Source organism: Bradysia coprophila, assembly GCF_014529535.1.
Source record: "Bradysia coprophila strain Holo2 chromosome IV unlocalized genomic scaffold, BU_Bcop_v1 contig_84, whole genome shotgun sequence".
Taxonomy (NCBI): Eukaryota; Metazoa; Arthropoda; class Insecta; order Diptera; family Sciaridae; genus Bradysia; species Bradysia coprophila.
The window spans coordinates 3,397,600-3,421,140 of record NW_023503376.1 but is presented as its reverse complement, the minus strand read 5'-3'; the positions used below and the strand labels follow the sequence as shown (position 1 = coordinate 3,421,140).

The 23,541-nt window shown below is 37.8% G+C and overlaps 5 protein-coding genes across 5 annotated transcripts; 3 read left to right on the top strand and 2 right to left on the bottom strand.

The window, feature by feature from the left end:
- The first annotated feature begins 4,095 nt into the window (after positions 1-4,095).
- Positions 4,096-6,786, top strand: LOC119072888 (kinesin-like protein subito). The gene is made up of 6 exons (XM_037178211.1): positions 4,096-4,250; positions 4,603-4,659; positions 4,723-5,124; positions 5,204-6,172; positions 6,233-6,464; positions 6,530-6,786. Exons 2-6 carry the CDS (start codon positions 4,622-4,624, stop codon positions 6,704-6,706), a joined length of 1,818 nt encoding a protein of 605 aa, XP_037034106.1. The 5' UTR covers positions 4,096-4,250; positions 4,603-4,621; the 3' UTR covers positions 6,707-6,786.
- A 62-nt stretch (positions 6,787-6,848) lies between these two features.
- On the bottom strand, positions 6,849-9,459 carry LOC119072893 (GTP-binding protein 10 homolog). The gene is made up of 6 exons (XM_037178216.1): positions 9,309-9,459; positions 8,079-8,245; positions 7,651-8,006; positions 7,480-7,584; positions 7,162-7,419; positions 6,849-7,096 (listed from the first exon to the last, which is right to left on the bottom strand). Exons 1-6 carry the CDS (start codon positions 9,348-9,350, stop codon positions 6,882-6,884), a joined length of 1,143 nt encoding a protein of 380 aa, XP_037034111.1. The 5' UTR covers positions 9,351-9,459; the 3' UTR covers positions 6,849-6,881.
- Positions 9,460-9,537: 78 nt separating this feature from the next.
- Positions 9,538-11,140, top strand: LOC119072894 (transmembrane protein 115). Its single transcript, XM_037178219.1, has 5 exons — positions 9,538-9,956; positions 10,022-10,201; positions 10,274-10,330; positions 10,391-10,570; positions 10,632-11,140. Exons 1-5 carry the CDS (start codon positions 9,679-9,681, stop codon positions 10,996-10,998), a joined length of 1,062 nt encoding a protein of 353 aa, XP_037034114.1. The 5' UTR covers positions 9,538-9,678; the 3' UTR covers positions 10,999-11,140.
- Positions 11,141-12,355: 1,215 nt separating this feature from the next.
- LOC119072899 lies at positions 12,356-13,274 on the bottom strand. Its single transcript, XM_037178224.1, has 2 exons — positions 12,829-13,274; positions 12,356-12,748 (listed from the first exon to the last, which is right to left on the bottom strand). The coding sequence occupies exons 1-2, from the start codon at positions 13,049-13,051 to the stop codon at positions 12,639-12,641; spliced, it is 333 nt and encodes a 110-aa protein (XP_037034119.1). The 5' UTR covers positions 13,052-13,274; the 3' UTR covers positions 12,356-12,638.
- Positions 13,275-16,554: 3,280 nt separating this feature from the next.
- On the top strand, positions 16,555-18,538 carry LOC119072889 (DNA-directed RNA polymerase II subunit RPB1-like). Its single transcript, XM_037178212.1, has 2 exons — positions 16,555-17,093; positions 17,142-18,538. Exons 1-2 carry the CDS (start codon positions 16,646-16,648, stop codon positions 18,425-18,427), a joined length of 1,734 nt encoding a protein of 577 aa, XP_037034107.1. The 5' UTR covers positions 16,555-16,645; the 3' UTR covers positions 18,428-18,538.
- Positions 18,539-23,541: the final 5,003 nt, after the last annotated feature.

The window sequence follows — 23,541 nt, the reverse complement described above, 5'->3', positions numbered from 1 at the left end:
ATACATCAGGTTGCAGAACTAGACATTATTTTGTTTTTTCTAACATTATTACCCACTGCCTGTCTATCACAGAACTTTCATACACATGCGATGTGTGCAATAAGGGATTTCTGCGTAAAGTCCATTTGCTGGTTACATATGGAATGCCATGGCATGGTACTTAAAAGTACGAAATTGTAATTTTTAGAGTTCGATTATCCTGTCTAATGAAATCTATTTCGTTGCTAGACCATCCGTTCCAATGTGAAGATTGTGGTGCTAAATTTTCGAAACAATATAATTTGGAACGGCATGCGTTGCGATTCCACTATAAAGCAAAGAAATCAGACTTAAAAAGCTCATCGCTAATCGGCTTAAAGATTGAGATATTAGGCGATTGTCAGAAAAAAACCAAGTAAAACATAACTCCAGCTTTAAAAACAGAAAAGATATTTATTTCATTAAATACAAGCCATGAACGTTTTATGTTAAAAACTTTCGCATTTTCCTTTGTCTCTTCCGCTCAAGGTCGGGCTCCATATCACAATTTTCTAATAGATGAACAGGTATATCAGAAATTCTTTTCTTTTCTTTTCTTTCTTCAATGCAATTAGTATCGATCAAACTCAAAGGATCATTTGAAATGGTGGGCAATTGCTTAGAAGCTTTTTTGCCAGGTAATTTCAGGATGTCAATGTCTAACGGTTCATTCTCCTTGATATTTTTCAGAGATTTTTTCTCTGACAAATTGATTCTTTTTAGACCCGTACGAAGTACTGGGGTCTTATAGGTTTACGCATACGTTTGTAACACGTCGAATTGGACTCCCTGAGTAAGGGGAAACCTATTGTGGTTGTCTAGAGATGCCAAATCCGCGAAAAAAAAAATGTCCGTCTGTCCGTCTGTCCATCTGTCCGTCTGTCTGTCTGCACGATAACTTGAGTAAAACGCATCCGATTTTGAAAATTCTTTTTTTTCCCGTTTGGTAATGTCAAAAGACAGGCTAAGTTCGAAGATGAGTGATTTTGGATCGACCCCTCCTGAGCTGGGGCCCAATAAGTGCTTTACGGTTTTTCGAAGATATCTCCGGACATTTAAACGCTATACTCGTAAATGATACATCGAATGAAAGATATTTACAATACCGATCGACAAAAAAAAAAGTTTATGGAAATCGGATGACCGACTCGTGAGTTAGACCCCTTGGTGTGAAACAGGCACAGGGCGGCAAGCAGTTTTTGCTTGTAGGTCGGCCACATTTGAACATATTTCGTCTGTTTTAGCTTTATTAGATAGGTATTGACCGTACCAATCAGGGAAAATTTTTTTTATGAAATTATGTTTTCCGGAGCGTGAGCTAGGTCTCTTGGAGTGAGCTCTTATCTGGCTACTCGGAAGTACAGTGAACGTGGTGTATTTTGACAATATCTCGAGTAAATTTTGACCGAATTTCATGATTTTTTTTTGTTTGAAAGGTATTAACGAATGTAAAGCGTCGGTACTATTTGCGGTCTCCTAACAAAATGGCTGCCGGCGGCCATATTGGATTTTAGTAAAATGGAAATATCTTGGGAAAAATGATACTTAGAGAGTTTCTGTTAACATGGAAATAATTTGTTATGTGTGTGGGGTTTCAGGGATTCCATATACGGACATCTATATATACCTATATACAGCTATATTGAGCTATATACAGGCATATAGAGCTATATAATAGCATATTCCTCTGTGAAATGTTTATTTACAGTGAAATATAGGTAAATATAGCGGTATATAGCTGTTTAAATAGGAATTTATGAAATTTGACTTCGTACGGGGCTGTCTATATTGCCTCCGGCAATTTAGTTGTATATGATAACAAGGCAAAGAGAGGATAATGTAAGTGATTTTAAAGGAAGAATAGTTTTTCAGCAGAAAAGAAAATGAAGTAAGAGAAATGAAGAGTTTCACATTAAAGGCTTTTGATACGAATAGGTGTTTCGTACGGGTCGGCGTTAGCTATGTTTTTTATAAGAAGTCGCAATTATAGTCTAAAGAATTTACATCAAACAAAACTTCCTCAGTCATCGCCGTATCAAAATTGATGTATATCGGTTGCTTGTATTTGCCTCTTAAACCACGGACCATGATCACCTGCATTTCTTTATCAGGACCAAATACTTGGTCTAATCCTTTGTGATATTTGACCAACGCCTTGCAAGCCATTTCGTCGAAAGATAAAACCACCTAGTAAACTATAGCTGATGAAGTGATTCAAATAAGAATTGTACTGTGACGGTATTCACCTGTCGTTCTTCTACTGGCAAATGGGCAACATAACCTTCAAGCATTAATAACACGTCGTGTAAAATTCCAGGAGCAATAATCATTCTTGCTGCATATCTATTTAAAGTTCGAACAGCAGGTAATGGTATTAGAATATCATTGATCCAATAATTATGACATCTTTGACTGAAGAAAGCAGATGTGAAGCCTTTTGACAACTCTTCGTTCGTCCAATTTACTCTTTGCTTTTGGTTTGTCATCAGTAAAATTTGATTTTCGCTCAACATTGGCATTTGCGATTTTATGAATTTAACAAGGTCCTTTCCTTTAGGCTGCTCATTTTGCGCAATTTTTAGACCCGTACGAAGTACGAAGGGGCTTATAGGATTACGATGCCGTGTGTAATTGATGGAATTCGAAGCAGACGGTAAGGGCAAAGTGTTTGCCTATGTTCATAGATGACGAATCCGCAATAAAAATTTGGGCCGTCTGTCCGTCTGTCCGTCACGTCGATATCTTGAGTAAATCAAATCCGATTTCAAAAATTTTTTTTTTCCTGAAAGATAGTCAAAATAGTGAGGCTAAGTTCGAAGATGGGCATATTCGGGTCGGCCCTTCGTGAGTTAGGGCCACCTAAGTGATTTAAGATCTTTTGGTGATATTTATGGCAAAATTAACGATGGAAATGTAAATGACACGGCAAATGATAGGTATTGTCAATACCAATCCAGGAAAAAAACGTTTTTTTAAATCGGGTGAGTGGACCGTGAGTTAGGGCCTTAGAAGTGAAAAGCTACTAGGGCCCTATGTGTATTTTACATAGAACTCGAGTAAATTTCATCCGTTTTTCGTAATTTTTGTGTCATTTGGAAGGTAATCAAAAGCCGAATAGAATGTTGTTGAAAAAAAAAAAAAATTGGGTCCTCGGACTAAGGCCGCTACTAGGGCCCTATGTGTATTTTATACATTGAACTCGAGTAAATTTCATTCGTTTTTCGTAATTTTTGTGTCATTTGGAAGGTAATCAAAGGCCGAATAGAATGTTGTTGAAAAAAAAAAAAATTGGGTCCTTGGACTAAGGCCACTACTAGGGCCCTATGTGTATTTTACATATAACTCGAGCAAATTTCATCCGTTTTTCGTAATTTTTGTTTCATTTGGGAGGTAATCAAAGGCCGAATAGAATGTTGTTGAAAAAAAAATTAAATTTGGGTCCTCGGACTGAGGCCGATACTAGGCCCTTCAAAAAAATAAAATTTTAGGGCGATTTGAAATTTTTGTTTCATTTGAAAGGAACGTCGTATGGGGCTTCGTAATTGCGCTATGCGCAATTTGTAAGATGTACATATTCCATAATAATTTTACTTTAACTACATTAACCGGCGCAATAGGCTTACGGTCAAAGTAGGGTGACAGACGCAATAGGGTCACGTACGCAATAGATATACGGGTTTGTACAGGGCTCAGTCGCAGCAAACGCTCCGACTGTTCTGATGGCTCGTTTTTTGTAATTCCTTGATTTCCTCTTCTTTTTTTTGTAGGCAAATTTTTAAATCGTCGATAATTGCCTCCATGTTTGTAAACAATATTTTATGACATTTGCGAAAATATTCACCGCTTTACCCCCACTTCTAAAATAGATCACAACAAAATTATTGAAGTGAAGTTAACCGTGTAAAATACACTAGCAAAATCGCTATGTCCTCATTTTCATACAAAATTTGACATTAGACCATACCTTGTTTCCACTTTCATTGCTCGCTTGCATGTAATAAATTTTTGAAAACCGAAATTTTTGGTTGGGATTTTTTTTTTCGAAACATCTTTGTCTCTTCGCACATTCCGAACATCTTCATATTTTCCCAATTTCAAACTTCAACTGAATGATCCGTGATAAAATCCATCAATCCATCCGATAATAATAATTGTTCGTTACGATTTATTTAGTATTTAAGTGTTCATCCAGTCGGTTATTTTATTTAATTTATATTTTTTGTGCTGAAAAGGTGAGTTTCTCGGTATTTACAGTCAGAGGTGTTTGTCAATTTCATTTAGAATCAAAATAAAAGTTTCCGTAACGACCTTACACAATGCCGTCCTCTTCTAAACGCTTTGTGTGCATAAAATTAATTGAGTTTGCTCAATTTTCTCAATTCCTCACACGTTTTATTTATGTTTAACTTGACCATACCGTTACGTTTTCTAAGACCAATCGAGTAAACTCAAATCAGTCAGTTGCTTCGAATCGGTTATTCAGAATTTCGTCTTCAGTTATGTAGAAAACGGTGAAACGGTGGTCATTCACGATCATTCACTCGGCGTACAAATTCATTTCCTTTTTTCAAATACTTTCTACAGCTTCTTCGGGACAACGATAATGGAGAAGCGATCATTTTTAATTGGAAGGGAGTACAGGTATATTCGCTGCTTGAACTGAAATTTTGAAAACGAAACCTGACCCACAATCGCAATTTACAGCATTGATCCCCTCAATCGTCCACATCCGACCGAACGACGAAATCTATACCCTCTTGATGAAGGTGAAGAGAAATACAGTAGTACAGAGTCAGTAGCATCGTCGAATGCGTCGAACGACACCGCTTCAGTGTTCTTAAGAGTGCGACCATCACAGTACGACAGTCACTATATGGTCGAGGACAATGTTTTCAAAATTTTAAATTCGAACCGATCGGTGGAAAAGCAGTTCACATTTTCGGACGTGTATCGGGCTGACGTGAAGCAGCGTGATGTGTACAGTTCTAGTGTTGAAAGTGCTGTGGACAGTGACGAAAATTTGACGTTGTTGATGTATGGTACGTCTGGGTCAGGTAAGACCTTCACGTTGATCGGCGATGCTGATAATCCGGGAGTGATACCAAGGTATTTTTACGATTATTTTCCTTTCGTTGATTGATGCCTCAACTGTCATTTCACCCACATTTTCATTTCGTCCACACAGAGCGATCGAACACATTTTCACCCGGTATGGCGGATCGATCAGCACATTGCCGAAGTTCAAGCCGGTCGGAGGTGATTACAGGGTGCTGTCGGATGATGAAATCGATGTGGAGTTGATTCGGCGACAGGTCTATTTCAAATTGAACAACGGTTCGATTTTCTCCGGTGACCGCGAAAAAATCCAGAGCGAGCACCAGTTTGTCCGGCTGAAACCCAGTAACACATCCGTCTACATTTGGATCTCCTTTTTCGAGATTTACAACGAGACATTGAACGACCTACTCGATATTCCGGCAACGAATGGTGGCACAAGGAAACGTGATCACCTGAAAATGATGTGCAATTCCGGGAAAACGTTCATCAAAGATCTGACGTCCGTATTCGTAGGTAACAGCGACGAGGCAACGCAATTGTTGACCTTGGGATTGAATTATCGATTAAATGCCGCGACAAATATAAATCATTCGTCGAGCCGGTCGCATTGCTTGTTTCTGATCGATGTCATCAAACGCGAACAGACGAACATCTACTACAATCGCTTCCGATTCTGTGATTTGGCCGGTTCGGAACGGGTGAAAAAGAGCGAAACTAGTGGCTCTCGGCTGAAAGAAGCGCAAAACATAAACACGTCGCTGCTCGTGCTGGGACGATGTCTTGACATTGCTTTTGCGAATCAAGGAAAGAAGAAAATTGAAATAGTTCCGTGTCGCGACTCGAAATTGACATTGTTCCTGCAATCAGCGCTCAAGGGCTTAGAGAAGCTAACGATGATCGTGAACATATGGCCCGTCCCTACATATTATGATGAGAATCTGAACGTGCTAAATTATGCCTCAATGGCCCAAAATATCGTTTACAGGCAAACTGTCCCAGTGCCCAGACATTCCGTTTCCAGGCGATATTCGTTCTTCTTGGGAGTGCAGCCGAAGGAAGATTCTAACCTTTCGATAATTTTGGATGAGAATTACAGGTGAGAGAATCGTAAACCGGACGAAAAATTCGGATCGGTAAGGGTTTCTCGTACTTCCAGACTGAAGGAAATCAATGAAGAGCTTGCTGATGAAAACGATCGGTTGGTTTCGATGGTCGACGAGTTAGAAGAACGGAACGAAGAGCTTATGAAGACGAACGAAACAATTGAGCGCGAGGTGAGGAAGGAAATGACTGAGAATATGATGAAAGAACTCAAACGGAAGGCACAGTCAGTCGAAGCAACCTTACAGGGCAGAATAAACTTTTTGACGAAAAGGCATGCAGACGATGTAATTATGATATGAGTGGTGGTAACCGATTTTCTTTACCCAAAAAAATCTTTTTCTTTTTGCAGATAGCCGAGCTACAACAGAAGATAGCGAAGCTGCAACGGACGATCGACGAGCAAGATGATGATAACAATCGTCTGTACGATGAACTGAGAAAATTTAAAAAGGAGGCCGGTGTCGAAGACGCTTCCGATGAATCTATTAACGGACACAATGATTCCGATACTATAACGATTGATTAATTGCTCTGTAAACGGTGACGGTCAGCGACTGTAACTGTTGATTCAAATCGAAATAAAACTTTGTACAAATTTCATTCCAATCCGGCCGTATATTTTGGGTGAGTTAGGGTGTGTCAAGTGAATTGAAAATCCATTTTTATTGCTAGCTGGTTGGACCCACTGTAGTCATTCAACTCTACACAATTTTACTTTGCGACTGTTCATTCAAGAGTCGGCTTAATCTGTCGTCGATCATCAACTGTCGCTCGGCGTAATCATCTAAAACGTCCCGTATCGCCGTTTTAACGCTCGTGACATTATCATTGTCTTTCGCCGATATTGGAATGATCCGCTCAAATTTGATGTAATTTTTGGAGGCTAGATCAGTCGGACACTCAGCATCCGAACAATCTGGAAATAATCGGAAATTTTGAAAATGTCTCTTAAATTTACAACCACACTCGCCGCACACATACCTTTCAGATTGTTCACCTTGGCAATCAATTCCGTAACGTCTGCTTTGTTTGTACTCAAATCCATTTTGTTCAGCAGCAATATGCACGGCTTCTCGAACAGACTTTCGTCGTACAGCTCCAGTTCTTTGTTCAGAGCGAAAACGTTTTCAATACTGCTGCGGTGTGGGTGTGACGGGCTGAGCTTGAAACCGAACATATCGACAACCATAACGAGCAAACGTGTGCGTTCGATGTGTTTGAGAAATTTGTGTCCCATTCCTGTGTAACAGTCGCGAGTTGAACAACAAGAAACAAACATAATTCCCGATTCCCAATTACCTATGTTCGTGTGTGCGCCTTCAATCAGTCCCGGTAAGTCAGCCATCGAAATCTGTCGCAAATCGGGATAATCAATTATTCCGATTTGGGGTCGAATTGTTGTAACTGTAGACGGGAAAAACTCGGATTAATTTCGAAGATTTGTCGTTCCAATCAACGATCAACTCTTACACGGATAATCGGCAATTTTGGGCCGTGCATTTGATATTGCCTTGAGCAGCGTACTTTTACCAGCATTGGGAAATCCAACCAGTCCGACATCGGCAATCAATTTCAAATCTAATTTAATGCTATGTTGTTCCCCTTTGCGGCCTATAAACGATGTTCCTGTACATCCTCCACCACCGCCTCTAGCAACAATGCAATGAGACGAATCATCGTTCAGTTCTCCAAGCTTCTTCCCATCATCATCTAATATTGTTACCCCCACCGGAACCTCAACACGTATATCCATACCACGACGTCCAAGCAAACGTGCTTTGCAACTATCTTCTCCATGTCCGGCTCTTATTTGTTTGGTTGGGTATCTGTGAAGAGCATTGATAATGGTTTATTGAAGTTAGGCTGTTGACGTTGACGCGTCCTGATATTGAACTTACCTTTTCAGTACTTTCGCCAGAGTAAGATCTTCTTTGGCCACACAATAAACACATCCACCTTGTCCACCAACGCCGCCATACTTCGGGAATCCATTACCACCGTGTCCCGCTTTAACTGATAGGCGTAATGTGTCGATCAGTTGTCCTTTGAACTTATTGGGTATTCGCTGGAATGAAAGCACAATAAGGTCAATTGAATCGAATAAGAGTTCAGGTAAAAGGAGACCCTGTTCGCAATTGATTGTAAAAATTTGGAAGATGTCGAGTTATCGAAGTAATAAAATGCTTTTAATCACGACCTTTCGCCATGAGTTCGGTTCCAGTAGATCAACAAAAATTCGCTTAAACCCTAAAAATATCCGAACGAATCGAATTCTCAAAACTAAATTTTTGGTCGCTTTTTCATTTTCGTATAGCTTCAGTGTAATTCGTTCGGTACACATTGCGCAAATTATACTTTGTCGGACTTTGGTAGCATTAGTGATAGATCCGCGATTTAGGCAAAAAATTGAAACTTTTGTGGAAACATGCAATCGATATGCCTCGGTGCTCTGAGGAGAACACACACATCCGTTGGTCCCGATGATGTCTGTGGTCCCGATGATGTCTGTGGTCCCGATGATGTCTGTGGTCCCGATGATGTCTGTGGTCCCGATGATGTCTGTGGTTCCGGTGCAACCGCTTCACCAAAAGGAAAGTAAATTAATGGGAAAGAGACAAGTCATAAGTACAGCAGGTATCTAGGGTGCGACGAGTTCAAATAACTACTCCATGGGTCTCCACTGACGATAGGTATCGAAGATCTTTGGAGTGATTATTTGAGCTCAATGCACCTTAGATACTTTCTCCACCAACAACTGTCCCGTGTCCCGTTGCCAATACTTGTAATTGATACTCCAAAAAAATTGTGATGCGGCTACAGCGGAACCCAAGACATCATTGGAACCAACGGATACATGTTTCGTACTCAGGGCACCGAGATGAATAACTCACTAAACCACAGCTTGTGTACAAAAACTGTGAAGCCCAGTAAGTGTTATTAACGACAATGCTTAACGAATCAGACTTGACTGTTTATTGCGATCGTTCCCAAAATCCCAAAACTGAGTTCCTATTGCCTCCCAATACTTTGAATCTCGGCAGAGTGTTCGAGCTCGAATCGTTGATTGAAACACGAATAATTAGTGACAGATTGAGCTACAATCTGTTCATCAATTTCTGTACACTCACTTTAAATTCCTTAAGCAGAGGATACACACTGACGAAGACCATTCCGTTTTTAATCGAGGTTCTGTTTACAAAAATATTCTTTTCAGTCTGAGAGGTTAGAATCTGTGACAGTATAACTCGAGAGCAAACCCAACCGACCCAAACACAGTGTGTGTCTTATGCGTAGTATTGCGTCATAAAACAACTGTGAAAGGCATTCTTATTGGATAACGAATTTTTGCGGCTGGGACATTTCGATTGACAATTGATTTGTGTGTTTTGTTGTGTTGATGTAGAAATGATTTGTCTAAAAAAAGAAGAAAAAATTCTTTTTCCCATAAATTAACGTGAAAAAACCACTCGAACATCGTTGCTAAATACGTCCATTACAATGGTCATAGCACAGAATGTCTCCAAATTTCTATCGAACACGTCCAACACGGTGAAATTCATTTGCGGAGTCACAATATTTTTCTACCTGTTATCTTATTCGGAAAGTGTTCGCCTTGCCATCCTATCGTATCTGGCCGTAACGCCAGGCTATTTACTGCCACCGTCCTGTTGGATATGGACTGCATTTACCTATTGCTTCATTGAACTGCATCTGTGGGAAGTGTTAGCTGATTTACTGACGATCGTTCTGACCCACAAACTCATCGAACCATTATGGTAAGTTTGGGAAGAGAAAAATTCATTTTTTTGGAATTTGATTCCCATTGACATTCTGCTTCCAGGGGACAAGCGGAGATTCTTCTGTTTTTCATTATCGTCAACTTTAGCGTCGCAATTTTATCGTCGCTGTACTACCTGGTCATTTTTGTATGTACGAAGGACGCAGAATTTCTGTTCACAGATTCGAGTTCACACATTCGTGGATTGTCGGGATATCTGGGTGGAATTTGTGTCGCTGTCAGGTAAAAAGAGCAAAATTTTCTTTCGCAATTCCTAAACGTAAAGTCAATTTTCTTCTCTCAAATGTTTTCCAGGCAGGTGATGCCCGATCTGTTGATTGCTAAATCAAGATTTGGTGTCTTAACAAATAGGTATCCGATGAACGTTCCCATCACCACGCAAACCTTTAACAAATTATTTTCCCCCCACAGAGACATACCGCTCACGCTCGTATGCATAATAATCGTTCTGTCCTGCTTGGGTTTATTGGACCACACGTTCCCCCTCATGTTCATATCGGGATTGTTGGTCTCATTCATTTATTTACGATTCTTTCAACGACACGGCAATCGAAGCCGCGGTGACAACGCTGAAAACTTTACGTTTGCAAGGTTTGCATCGAATACTGACCGTCCGGCTGAAACACTTTACGGATAATTTGTCATCTTTCAGCTTCTTCCCCCGAATCGTTCAACCGGTGATCACCATACTAGTCAATCCAATCCATTTGTGTTTTCTTCGGTTGAACATAGTATCGTCGAACCAGGCAGAATTGCTGCCAGTGACAACGAGCAGCGTCATGATATCCAGTTTTGATCCGCAAAATATCGAAAGGAGGCGACAGATTGCTTTAAAAGCACTCAGCGAACGATTGTCGAAAACCAATGAGTCGAATCGCCAACAGCTGGTCCAGCATCAGCAGCAACAGCAAAAAATTAACACTAATTTACCATCCACTAGTTCTACGACCACTTTAGTAGAAATTGAACAAAATTCGAATGTAGAACCGAGTCAATCGAAACAATTTGGAGGCGCGTAGGGAAAGTGTGTTGGTTGTGGAGGGGTGTTTCTAATTTTGTTTGATTTGTTTTTGGGATCGATTTCGGTTTGTAATTATTAGGCGTAAATTAACGTGTAAATATTATTTAAATAAATATTGATTTTTATAGAGAGAATTCAAATTCCCGTTTCGACATAAAAAAACCTGTAGATCCAGTCCAGGACACTCCACCCTTACATCAATCTCTGACACGGCCACAGTTTGAAACTTATGCCATATCGTTGCACACTACCCAAGACGATAAATGTTTGTTTCGGATTCTTAATTAAGTCTTCAGGCATAGGAATCATAGGAATCATAAGATTTATTCCTGACATGTTGTGCATTTTCGTTAACGAGCTCAGAGGTTTTTCCTTGAGCAGTTTGGGAGACGATCCGAATGAAGTTATTGTACGTGAAATTCATGTCGGTCGTCAAGGCTCCCCCGAAGCAAAAACAAACGTTTGACCGTCATGTATTCAAAAAGTAATTATAGATTTGAGTAGAGAGTAAGACTCATTGTTCAGTAAAATCAGATCTGATGGTCTGAAGCTCGTTAATGTTACCACATTCAAAGTATTCCACTTTGGGAAAATCGTTTTATTTCTATGTACAGAAGGTTCTTCAGCTCAGATTTTGACGAAATCAGAAAATTTAAAAACAAAATTGGATTTTCAATACGGTATACGGTAAGCAAAAAAACCTCTTTAAACAAAAATAAAAAATGCACCGTGTGTCAGGGGAACCGTGTCAAGTCGTATTACTTTTGTTCTTCGCTTGTCACGTATACCAATATTGAAAAATTCTTCTTAGGTTCGTCCTATCGCTCAAAAACCAAAAAGTGTTGGAAAAATAATTTACAAAATTTTACCACTTTGTGACGCAAAAATTTTTTTGGTAAAATTTTGTTTCTACAGTGAACGACATCTCAAATGTCTCACTGTCAAATTTTTCTGAGAATTTTATTGTGTCATTGCAAATTCACAATGACATTCTCTGAAAAAAATGACAGTGAGACATTTGAGATGTCGTTCACTGTAGAATTTCTTTGGTCAAATTTTTGCTGTTACAGTTTTTGCGTATTACTTACCGGGAAGAATACTCGAAATATATTGGTGAATACGTACTCGAAGCAAACTTAAGAAAAACAATGGGAGTATGGGGAACTGTCAGAAGATCTGATTGATAGGAGAACGGACAGCAGGTTTTATGAAAAGAATAAAATCTTCCATACGTTTCCCCTAGTTTACAGTTACACAAATGCAAATCTCTGTTAAAATGGCGATGTCTAATTTATTAGTTCGTTTCCAGAACGCCACTCTGTGATCTGACACCTTTGTTTTATAAGAAATACGTTTTAATTCGTTTTATTCTCTCATTGACAAAGTAATAATTGAACATTTTCAACATTTTATCTCGTTTCATTTAAATCCAATTCAACTGAAGCAATTTTCCATGTTCCAGCTCAATGGAATGTAAATGAAATGAGATGAAAACTTCGCATCAATCTAAAAAACATTATATTACCAAAAGACTTACACTTCAAAAAAGAGACAGAGATCAAACATTTCGGTATGTGCCACACCATACACATCACAACCTCTGGATAGTGTAACTCTTTTACTAAAAATGCTTTTACATTATCCGAACCAACTCCAAACCCAGTCCGCAGCTGTCTCATACAATTGACTGGCAACGCTCTGGACTTGCTCATTGCCAACGTATTTCATTACGTCTGAGACAACTTGCACTGTGAATTAACGGACAATAAATTAAAAAAAAAAAACAAAATTTTTAAATAAAATCGTCCGATCGGGATATACCACTCACTTGATACTTCAGGTCCGACCATTTCTGCTCCCTGGCTTAGAATCGATCCAGCAAAATCTACGACTGCGTCTTTTGCTCCACCTATCCATTCGTTGGCGGTGTCTAAGACCTGCTCGCCACCAACAGCAACAAGAACATTTTTTACGTCATCGATGTCAATGGGCTGCGATTGGGTCAACGTTAAGACACTGATCACCAAGAAGAACACAAGTATTGGCTTCATCTTCTTATTTTTTTTGAATTCGATTAAATTTCTCCTGAAGTAATGTATGTAGCTGTAGCCGAGGCTGTAGCGCACAAATGTCGTAATATCTCGCACTAAAATTCGAGTCGCAAAGGGCCATACTTTTTATACAAGTCGATAGACGAAAAATGCTACCGTGTTACGGAGTTACGTCAATTTAAGTTTGCATTGTAAATATTGGAGTTTCTGTGTTTGTGGAAGAACATTTTTCGAGAACACTTAGTCAAATATTTCAATGTCTCTTTTGAATTTTGCATTTGGCAACTTTTGTGCAAACATTTTCGATGGAACGTGTAGGTTATTAATTACTTTGTGTCGCGCCTTCTGTTGAATAATTTTTTTATTTGAAATATTTTCTCCTTCCCAAAAGAAAACCTGTTATCACTCGCCGATCAAATATGCGTTCAAGTGTTCACCTTTTTCACTGTCTGCCACATTGGAGACGATAAACGACAACACAGTCAACAGCCACTAATTAATGAATTTGACAACGTCGCATCTTCATTATCTTTATTAGCATAAGGCGTAACGAGCTTTTTTACGTTGCGATTTGGCAACGGGATATCCTAACACATGCTTGTTGCTCGGACTACGAACCCAATTAACCAAATTCTTCCTTTACGAAAATTCGGAGAGGAAGAATTTGTTTAATTGGAGAATAAAACAACTTTTTGGAGAACCAAAAGAGCAGTTTCATTCATTAGGGACAGTTCAAAAGAGACGGTAAACTTTTAAGGGATCATTCATCAGTCAAAAACACTCAAAAGAGTAAAAGTGACGCAAGTCCCTGTGCATACTTCCAAAACAACTGATATCGCTGCATTCTGCGCTTGTACGCATAAACTGTAACAGGAAAAATTTGACCAAAGAAATTCTAGAAACAAAATTTAACCAAAAAAATTTTGCGTCACAAGTGGCAGATGTTGAGGACGTATTAGGACGTATTCTTGCATATTTTAAAAAAGTTCTTAAAAGTACTTTCCTCAACATCTGCCACTTGTGACGCAAAATTTTTTTGGTAAAATTTTGTTTCTAGAATTTCTTTGGTCAACATTTCAAAATTTTTACAAATTTAAATTTTTTTTACAAATTTAAAATTTTTTTACAAATTTAAAAAATTTTAAAAGTTTAAAAAATTTTAAAAGTTTAAAAAATTTTAAAAATTCAAAAAATTTGAAAACTCTAAAAATTTTAAAAATTTAAAAAAAAATTCAAATTTGAAAAATTTTAAAAAAATTTGAAAAATTTTAAAAATTTAAAAATTTTAAAAATTTTAAAAAAATTTGAAAATTTTTAAAAAAATTTGAAAAATTTTAAAAAAATTTGAAAAATTTTAAAAAAATTTGAAAAATTTAAAAAAAAAATGAAAAATTTTAAAAAAATTTGAAAAATTTAAAAAAAATTTGAAAAATTTAAAAAAAATTTGAAAAATTTAGAAATTTTAGAAAAATTTTGAAAAATTTAAAAAAATTTGAAAAATTTAAAAAATTTTGAAAAATTTAAAAAAATTTGAAAACTTTAGAAAATTTAGAAAAATTTAAAAATTCTAAATTTAGGAAAAAAAATTGAGGCGAGCAGAGCTTACCAAAAGCGAACAAATTTGTTCTACCATACCCATCCACACACACACACACTTAAAGGTGTTCTTATATGGGGCTTATATGGGAACTTCGAGGAGCCCTAGTTCCGAAACGAGGCCGGTACGCCCCAAATTTTTTTTTCTGGAATGTCTTAGAATGACGACTAGAATCTACTCCCAAAATTTCAACAAAATCTAAAGAAGACTTTAGAAGATAGGAAACACGGACGGACGGACGGACGGACTAACAAAGTAACGTAGGATTTTTTCATTTCGTTTAAAGTGCTGAAATTGACCAAAAAAATTTAAGCTGCAAGAACGTGTGATAGCTCGTTGAACTCGTACGGACGCCTAGTTTTTTTTAATGGTAATTTGGAGTCATTTGTATTTGAATTGTGGAACTTCAATATTTGCTGTCTACGACAAAAATTTTTTTTTTTCATTTTTTCTATTAATAGGACTTGCGTCACGGGCGCTATGCTAACGCGCGCCCATGATAAAATATGTCACGCGTGACGACTTTTTTGTCTCTTACTTTCACATTTATAACAATATTTTGCATCTCTTTCGCACGCGTGACATACCTGACGCACGATCCGTAACCAGAGAATATGAAATTCCAAAAATTTCTAGAATTTCTGGATCTTAGGTCCTGATTCTAACTTCATAATAAACCCTTTCCTCGTTTGTAGAAATAATGTGGTCTAACACATGACGACGTGTAAAAAATTTGGCGCAAACAATTTTGGCTGTAATTTATCAAATCATCATTTTCCGTTGATAAATCTCACTAACAAGATAAGTGAGAATATGCCTGATGTTGAACGAACATATGAAAACTTGATTTTCACTCCAAAACTCCATGAATATGAGTACAAGGTACATACCAACAATTCAATCCCTGAATGTATCGGTCTGTCTTCACAAAATCTACAATAGATCGTCAGACGTGTTTGAATAGAAATAGTTATTTGTTGACCAAAGAGTGAAAATAGTAGATTTTGCCAAGAGCGAAAGTTTGCGACGAGAGCGAAGCGAGGACCGTAATTCGCTCAAGGTGGAATTTCATATTTCTCCCCGAGGTGAACGTTGTTATCATGCTTGCGTCGGTATTCGGTCAAAATAACCCCACCAAAATAACGAATTGTAGTAATAACTAATGTCAAAAAAATTATTGGAAAAATGACGAGATGACCAGTATATCGACAAAATACGAGGAAATCGACAGAATTCGAGGATATCGACTATATTCGAGGATATCGACTATATTCGAGGATATCGACTATATTCGAGGATATCGACTATATTCGAGGATATCGACTATATTCGAGGATATCGACTATATTCGAGGATATCGACTATATTCGAGAATATCGACTATATTCGAGGATATCGACTATATACGAGTTCGACTGTAATTGGAAGATATAAAAATTAAATTAAAATAAATTAAATTTATGAGAGAAAATGACCAATTCTGACTGAACCCGCCATTTTAGGAGAGAAAATAATTGTTTTCTCAACTAAAATGACGCCTCTCAGAATGACAACAAAACACTGTTTTCACAACGTTTCATAGTGGACAAACTATGGATTTTCGCATCGCTAGTATGAAAAAATGTAAAATTAACTTGGACGAGCGCTTGTTATTGAAAGTTTTTGCATTTCAACTGCTCGAATTTTAAAAGCTAAAAAAACGTATTGATCATTATGGTCATGATGATCTAATTACCCAAATACTTTCAGTACAATATACAACGATCGAACGCATTCATTCTAAATTTGTTATGTTTTTAGCAACAAAATAAAATTCGTTGCAAGTCGAATTTCATATTTTCCAAATTATTCATCGACCGTATGCCCCATATAAAATTGTCTTTGCTGATCCAACATTTTTTTCGCCTTGCATATAAGCTTATGGTATATCAACGAATGCAGTTAGTAAATAAGTTTTCATTGTCTCGATCGCAGTTGTAACATACGAACGGTTTACAATGAGAATGCTATTTTTGTGCTTCGTGGTGGTGTTATTCATTTCGGATAACGCAGCAAATCCAGTCGAAAGTGTTGATATTGTTGAAGCTTCCGGGGAAAAAGAGAATTTGACTAGCGATGAGAATACGAAGTCTGCAGAAAAATCTGTAGAAAATCCGGTGGAAAAAATTGTGTCTGAACAGTTGAATAGTGAAAATGAAATGCCCGAAGAAGTCATTCGGTCGAAAAAGTCTAATTATCCAAGTGCTCCATATCCAAATGCTCCATATCCAAGTGCTTCGTATCCAAGTGCTCCATATTCAAGTGCTCCATATCCGAGTGCACCGTATCCAAGTGCTTCGTATCCAAGTGCACCATGCGGCTGTAGCAACCAATATGCTCAACAAAGTGTAAATTACGGTGCACCACAAATTGCTTATGGATCAGCCAGTTACGGTGGATATTCAGGTGCCAGTTACGGTGGATATTCAGGTCCCAGTTATGGTGGATATTCAGGTCCCAGTTACGGTGGATATTCAGGTCCTTTGCCTGGATATAGTCAATATTCGCGACCGAAGTATGGTAAACGGAAAGGAAGTTCATACTTGAAACACCAATCGTCTTATCAATCAGTGCAGCCAACTTATCAACCATCTTACCAAGCGCAACCTTCTTATCAATCACCACAACCTTCGTATCAATCACCAGAACCTTCGTATCAATCACCACAGCCGTCTTACCAAGCACAAGCATCCTACCAATCGCCAGAAATTTCTTATCAGTCACAACCATCCTATCAACCATCTGAACCAACGTATCAATCCGCTACGAGTTCTTCGTCAAATTACAGATCATCATCTTACGCCAACGAAGCAACTGTAGGGTCAGCTCCTTCACAGACGTACTCATATCCATCTCCTGCCCCAAGTGTTCAGTGTGGATCAAATGTGCTCGTTGGCTGTCAACCACACGTGTCGCAGGTGCCTTGCTCAGGATATTCGCCATCTTATGGCAGTGTGAACTATGGTCAACAACAGTATTCCGGATATCGTAGTGCAGATGAAGCAACAGTCTCCTCGAGTCCTTCAGACGAACAAAATTCAGATACATCAGACAAACATAATACGAAAACCTCTGGATCTAAGGACAACGCATCGCTTTCTTCTATTTTGTCTGCCCCGACTAACCATGCCATCGAAAAAGATATGAACAACGAAAACAAGAACGATGCTAGCCAGCAAAAAGACGCAACCGTGTCTACAACCAATGAGCTAAATCCAGACGAAGCTAAGCAGAACAGATTCGACGCCCTAATGAAAATGTCTGAAATGGCCAAAACTTTAGCTAAAGATGAAAAAGAACAGAGTCAGAATCCACAACAGAAGCAGCTGATGCCAACGAATCCAAAACAGAATCCGTTGATGCCAACAAATCAACAACAGAATCCATTGATGCCAGCAACTCCACAACAGAACCATTTGATGCCAGGAAATCCACAACAGAATCATTTGATGCCAGGAAATCCACAACAGAATCATTTGATGCCAGGAAATCCACAACAGAATCATTTGATGCCGGGAAATCCACAACATAATCCGTTGATGCCCACAAACCCACAACAGAATCATTTGATTCCAGGAAATCTACATAAGCCAAATGAAAAATCGCTGTTTTCCGGTCCGCCTCCGACATCTGTGAATGTGGGTATAAATGCAACTCCCAACAACCAAATAAACACAGCCTCAAACAGCCAAGTGAATACTCAATTTATGCCGCAGCAGCGACCGAACCCATGGGTATAAGAAGAAATTAATTTGAAAAATTGAACAGAAGTATTGCGAGGTGTTTAATGTGATTTAGTGTTTTTATTCATTAAAAATTGAAGTTGTGGAGAATTTGCTGTTTTAGTGGCAACAAACAACAAGTTAAAATTGAGGAAGAAGTGATAAGGTAAGTTGTCCGTACGTTGCAGTTGTACACATTTTCGGCGAACTTAAAAAATAAATAAATTCCTCGCCCTCGTCGTATTACAATTGATTTTCATAAGCATCACATCTTAGCACGTCACACAGAATTTTGTTTTTTTGTTCTACTGTTATGCACACATCGAATTACACATTTTCTTCGTTCGTTACTTCTTCGTTTCTGTGATTGCCATTTGAATTAGCATAGTAAAGAAGAACAATTAGAGAAACGAAGAAGAATAGCTTAGACAACGAAAATGTGTAAATCTATGTGTGCGGAACAATAATGTTAATTCTTACAATTACCAGAAAAATTTGACCCAGAATAGCACCACTTTGCCATATCTTCCTAAAGTATGTCACGCAATCACGGCCTATTTTTGATAAAATATTTTCTTGAATTTTCGGGAAATTTCTTGATTTTCCCGAATTTCTGTGAAAACCTATTTCGGGAAAATCGAGAAAATTTTTGAAAGAATCTGGAAAATATTTTTTCCAAAAATAGGTAAGGAGCAATCTACTAGTAATCTACAATAGTCGCAGGATAGGAAATTTAAAGTGATGAACTAAACAATACCTATAGCGAAGGAAATAGATCTGATCATCCATCCACGTCCGATCTACGTTTATGTGTCCTCCCATTAAATGTCAGATGACGTCATGTCCAATACAAATGAAAATGCTGACTTTGAAGGTAATGTATATTTCCTCAGCCAAATAAAGGTGAGGCGGATTAGAAAAAAATAGGAAAGATTTCACTGGAAAGACGAATTAGGAAATAATTGAAATTACCAGAGAGTGCAATTTCGTTACCAAACATTTTTGTCAAGTGTTTTCATGCCTTCAGGCATAAATTTCGGAATTTTTCTCGTAATTTAGGCGCTCAGCATGAAAAGTTGTATACGCATCCGTTGAGAATGGTTGATTTTACGTACTTTCGCTTGTCACCCTCACCTCGTTCGGTAGTGCAGTTGATAATGACCATTTATAAGAGAACGTTTACACTCGTATAAAAGCTGGGCTACCTCTCTAAAAGTTTATTTTTCTCATTGCAAAGCAGGTAAAATTATCATTAAGGAACCTACTGATAATTTTACCTACTTTACAATGAGAAAAGTTAACTTTTAGAGAGGTAGCCCAGCTTTTATACGAGTGTAAACGTTCTCGTATAAATGGTCCTTATCAACTACACTACGGGCTACAACTCGCAACATTGCCTAAAATCTACCGGCCACCATAGTTACGTAAATAACAATTGTAATTGTAAATCGGATAATTTTAATTTTCGATATACAGGCAGGGGAAAAAACCACTACAAAAGGTGAATGTCCAAGCATATTTAGTTTTTCTGTACAATTAGTTCTTCACAATGAAATGGAAATTCTAAATTTTCGTACAACTTTACTTAAATTGCAAGTTCTGGAGAGTTTTGCGAGAATTACAGAAATTGTTCTTCTACTCGCTACAAAAACGAAATCTTTTTCAACTCAAATCAAATGCAAAATTGAAAAATCTGTTGCAGTCAAAGGTAGTTATCATATAAAGAGGAACCTAATTGGATGGCAGTACATTAAATTGAAAAGTTACTGAAAATGAGTTAAAACAACAGCGAAAATAAGGTAAGACAATCAACGTCTCAAGAATTCTGATTCGTTTAGTTACGTAGTTATTATAACCATGGAGTAATTTTAAAGTTTAAAACCAACTGTTTTTGCTGCTGTTGACAAAACATAAGATTTGCATGATTTTCGTCGGATTTCGAGATTTTTCCGTCACATTAAACTACATAGATGGCTAGGATGACCTTTTATATTTATTTGAAATTAATCTAAAAAAGTTTGTTTAAGGGACCTCTAAGTTCCTTCGAAATATTTTTTTGGTTACGTTACAGAATAGCAATAGGACACATAAAATGAGGCTAACTTCACCTACTTTCTACAGAATGTAAATTACCAGTATCAAGTCTACTACTTCTTTTGATCTGTTCGAAGGTTGAGCTGTCAAAGCGTTCTTAATAGAGAACCAACCAAAAAATTATCGTTGACAAACTGTTCGCAAAAGCGTTGAGATCATGGCTCTGTAAATTAATGCTCTCGATCGTTTTCGGATTATCAAAAAACAGTTTTACCATACAATGGGACAAACCTGGAACCTATCACAATATGTGATAAAAAATCATTTACTTCGTTACATACATTTTGCTATGCATGTAAAATCAAAAAAGTTAAAGCTTGTCACTCAATTTTGTCCACTGTCAATAACAGTTTAAGAGTGATATTGCCAAATCTTCAGGTGATTTTTTTAACTTTGGAAACAAGCGGTCTCCGATTTTAATGAGTGATAGCTCGTTGGATTCGTCTTTCAATTCTAGGAAACACGTGTCTTTCACTTTTTCTTAAAACAAATTGTTTTCTTTGAAAAGCGCTCAAAAGTGAAGACATGTCAGAGGGTACCGAAAACAGGTTTTCGACAATAACTCAAGAAAAGATTATTTTAAATTGTTGTAATGTTGTACGATTGTCGGCCTTGAATAGACCTACAGGTGGAGTATACGCACCGCTTGGTGCTAGTTGATCCACGAGAGTTATGACTAGAAATATAGTGAATGTTCGGAGAGTCCGCCTTTTCTGCAGCTTCGATGTACCACGGAGCTGAGTATGGGGTGTTGTAGCTGGCCTCACCCACTATCGTTGCACATATAAATGAATCCAGTACTTTTGGGCTGCAAGCCTACAGAAGTCATGAAAAAAAAGTTGGTGCCAAAATGTAGATTTTTTCCTTCTGTCTGAGGGCCCAACTGCCAGAACAGCGTCTGGAACGGTTCTACGTGAGTAATTTTGTATCGTCTACTATTCCCTTACCGTATACGCTTCACTTTGACTCGAATATAGGTCGTTACAACATATCCAGTGTTAGTAATTCTTGTGAAAAATTATTAAATTTTTCTCGGAGGATTTTAGTCAAATAAAGTGTTAGCGTATAGCAAATGACCTCAGGAGTCCGGAACAGTAATTAGTTTTATCACATACGCGCGGTGTTCGGATGTCAACATTACTTAACTAGAAGAATAATTCAAAAATTACACTTCAGGTCTATGCTGTTGTCTCGTTTTCGCTTATGTAATAAAATAGAGTACACACTTGTCACTATCAGTCTCGGCAAGCCTCGACTTCTTCGTGACAAGTGTGTAATATATATTTCAATTGGACCAATATGTGCTACGCGACAGGAGTTTGGAAAAACGATACGATCAAGTGGGAGCAAACGGTTTTCCAAACTCCTGTCGCGTAGCAAATATTGGTCCAATTGAAAAACTAATTACTGTTCCGTAGTCCTGAGGTCATTTGCTATACGCTAACACTTTATTTGACTAAAATCCTCGGAGAAAACTTTAATCATTTTTCTCTTGATATTACTAATAGTGGATCGGATATATTCGCGACATAGCGAAGCGTTTTTCTATTGATAAGGTGAAAGAATAGTAGACAATAAAAAATGATTGCCGTAGTACCGTTCCAGATGCTCTTCTGGCAGTTGGGCCCTCAGAAAGAAGGAAAAAATCTACATTTTGGCACCAACTTTTTTTCAAGACTTCTGTGGGCTTGCAGTCCAAAAGTACTGGGTTCATTTATATGTGCAACGATAGTGGGTGAGGCCACCTACAACACCCCATACTCAGTTCCGTGGTACATCGAAGCTGCAGAGAAGGCGGACTCTCCGAACATTCACTACATTTTTAGTCATAACTCTCGTGGATGTACTCGCACCAAGCGGTGCGTATACTCTACCTGTAGGTCTTTTCAAGGCCGACAATCGTACAACATTACAACCATTTAAAATATTTTTTTCTTGAGTTATTGCCGAAAAACTGTTTTCGGTACCCTCTGGCATGTCTTCACTTTTGAGCGCTTTTCAAAGAAAACAATTTTTTTTAAGAAAAAGTGAAAGACACGTGTTTCCTAGAATTGAAAGACGAATCCAACGAGCTATCACTCATTAAAATCGGAGACCGCTTGTTTCCCAATCACCTGAAGATTTGGCGATATCACTCTTAAATGGTCGCCTGTAAAGATCTCAAACCAGATCCTGCCTCAGAGAATTTCTAAAATTTCGAATATTTTCCATAAAATTTTATAGATCTCATTCAACAGTAATCAGTTTAGCTCAGAAAAACAACTAAAAAGGGCATAAAAACATCAGTTGCACTCAAGGTATTGTCTTTTTGAATTTATGAATTTTTAAGAATTAGGCCCTGTCTCAAACCAATATAGTCTTGCATCACATTCGTTCAAAAATATCAGTCTTCAACGAATGGGCCTTCTATAAACGGTAAACGTAGTGCTTCAAATCTTTTGTTGATGCAAAGTCATTAGTTCAGCATGCATATTTGCTATATTCGAGAACACTGCGGAGAGCTCATCGCTTTTATTTATCAGTTTTCTAAACTAGACAACACTTTACCTGTCTACCTCAATAAAAACAAATGTTTTCGTCAGTCAGTACATGCTAAAGACAATCTAAATAAAAACTTTCAGCATAGCACACACCTGATGGCATAATTCAATCAACCTTTTTCAATAAGTCCTCGCTTCTTGTCTCTAAGTTTAAACTTTGAAAAATCGAATACATTACCTGAATGCACAAAATACCCCTGTTGGTATACATGGAGATGGGAATGTGAGTTAACTTTAAATTGAATATTTTACTGTCATAGGAACAAGACGTTCTGTTGCTTGTTTTTTAGCTTAGGAAATAAATTGCATTTACCCAAGTAGTTATAGCTACACTTGGTATTCACACTCAACCTCAACTTTCCTTGTAAATGCAAAAGATGTGGAAAAAGAGAAAAGATGCATGTTGTGGGAGAGCATTTAGATCTGATACATTCGGTGATGGAAATGAACTCATTGTTTATGGCTTTCATCCAAATTGCAGGGTTTCGTACGGATACA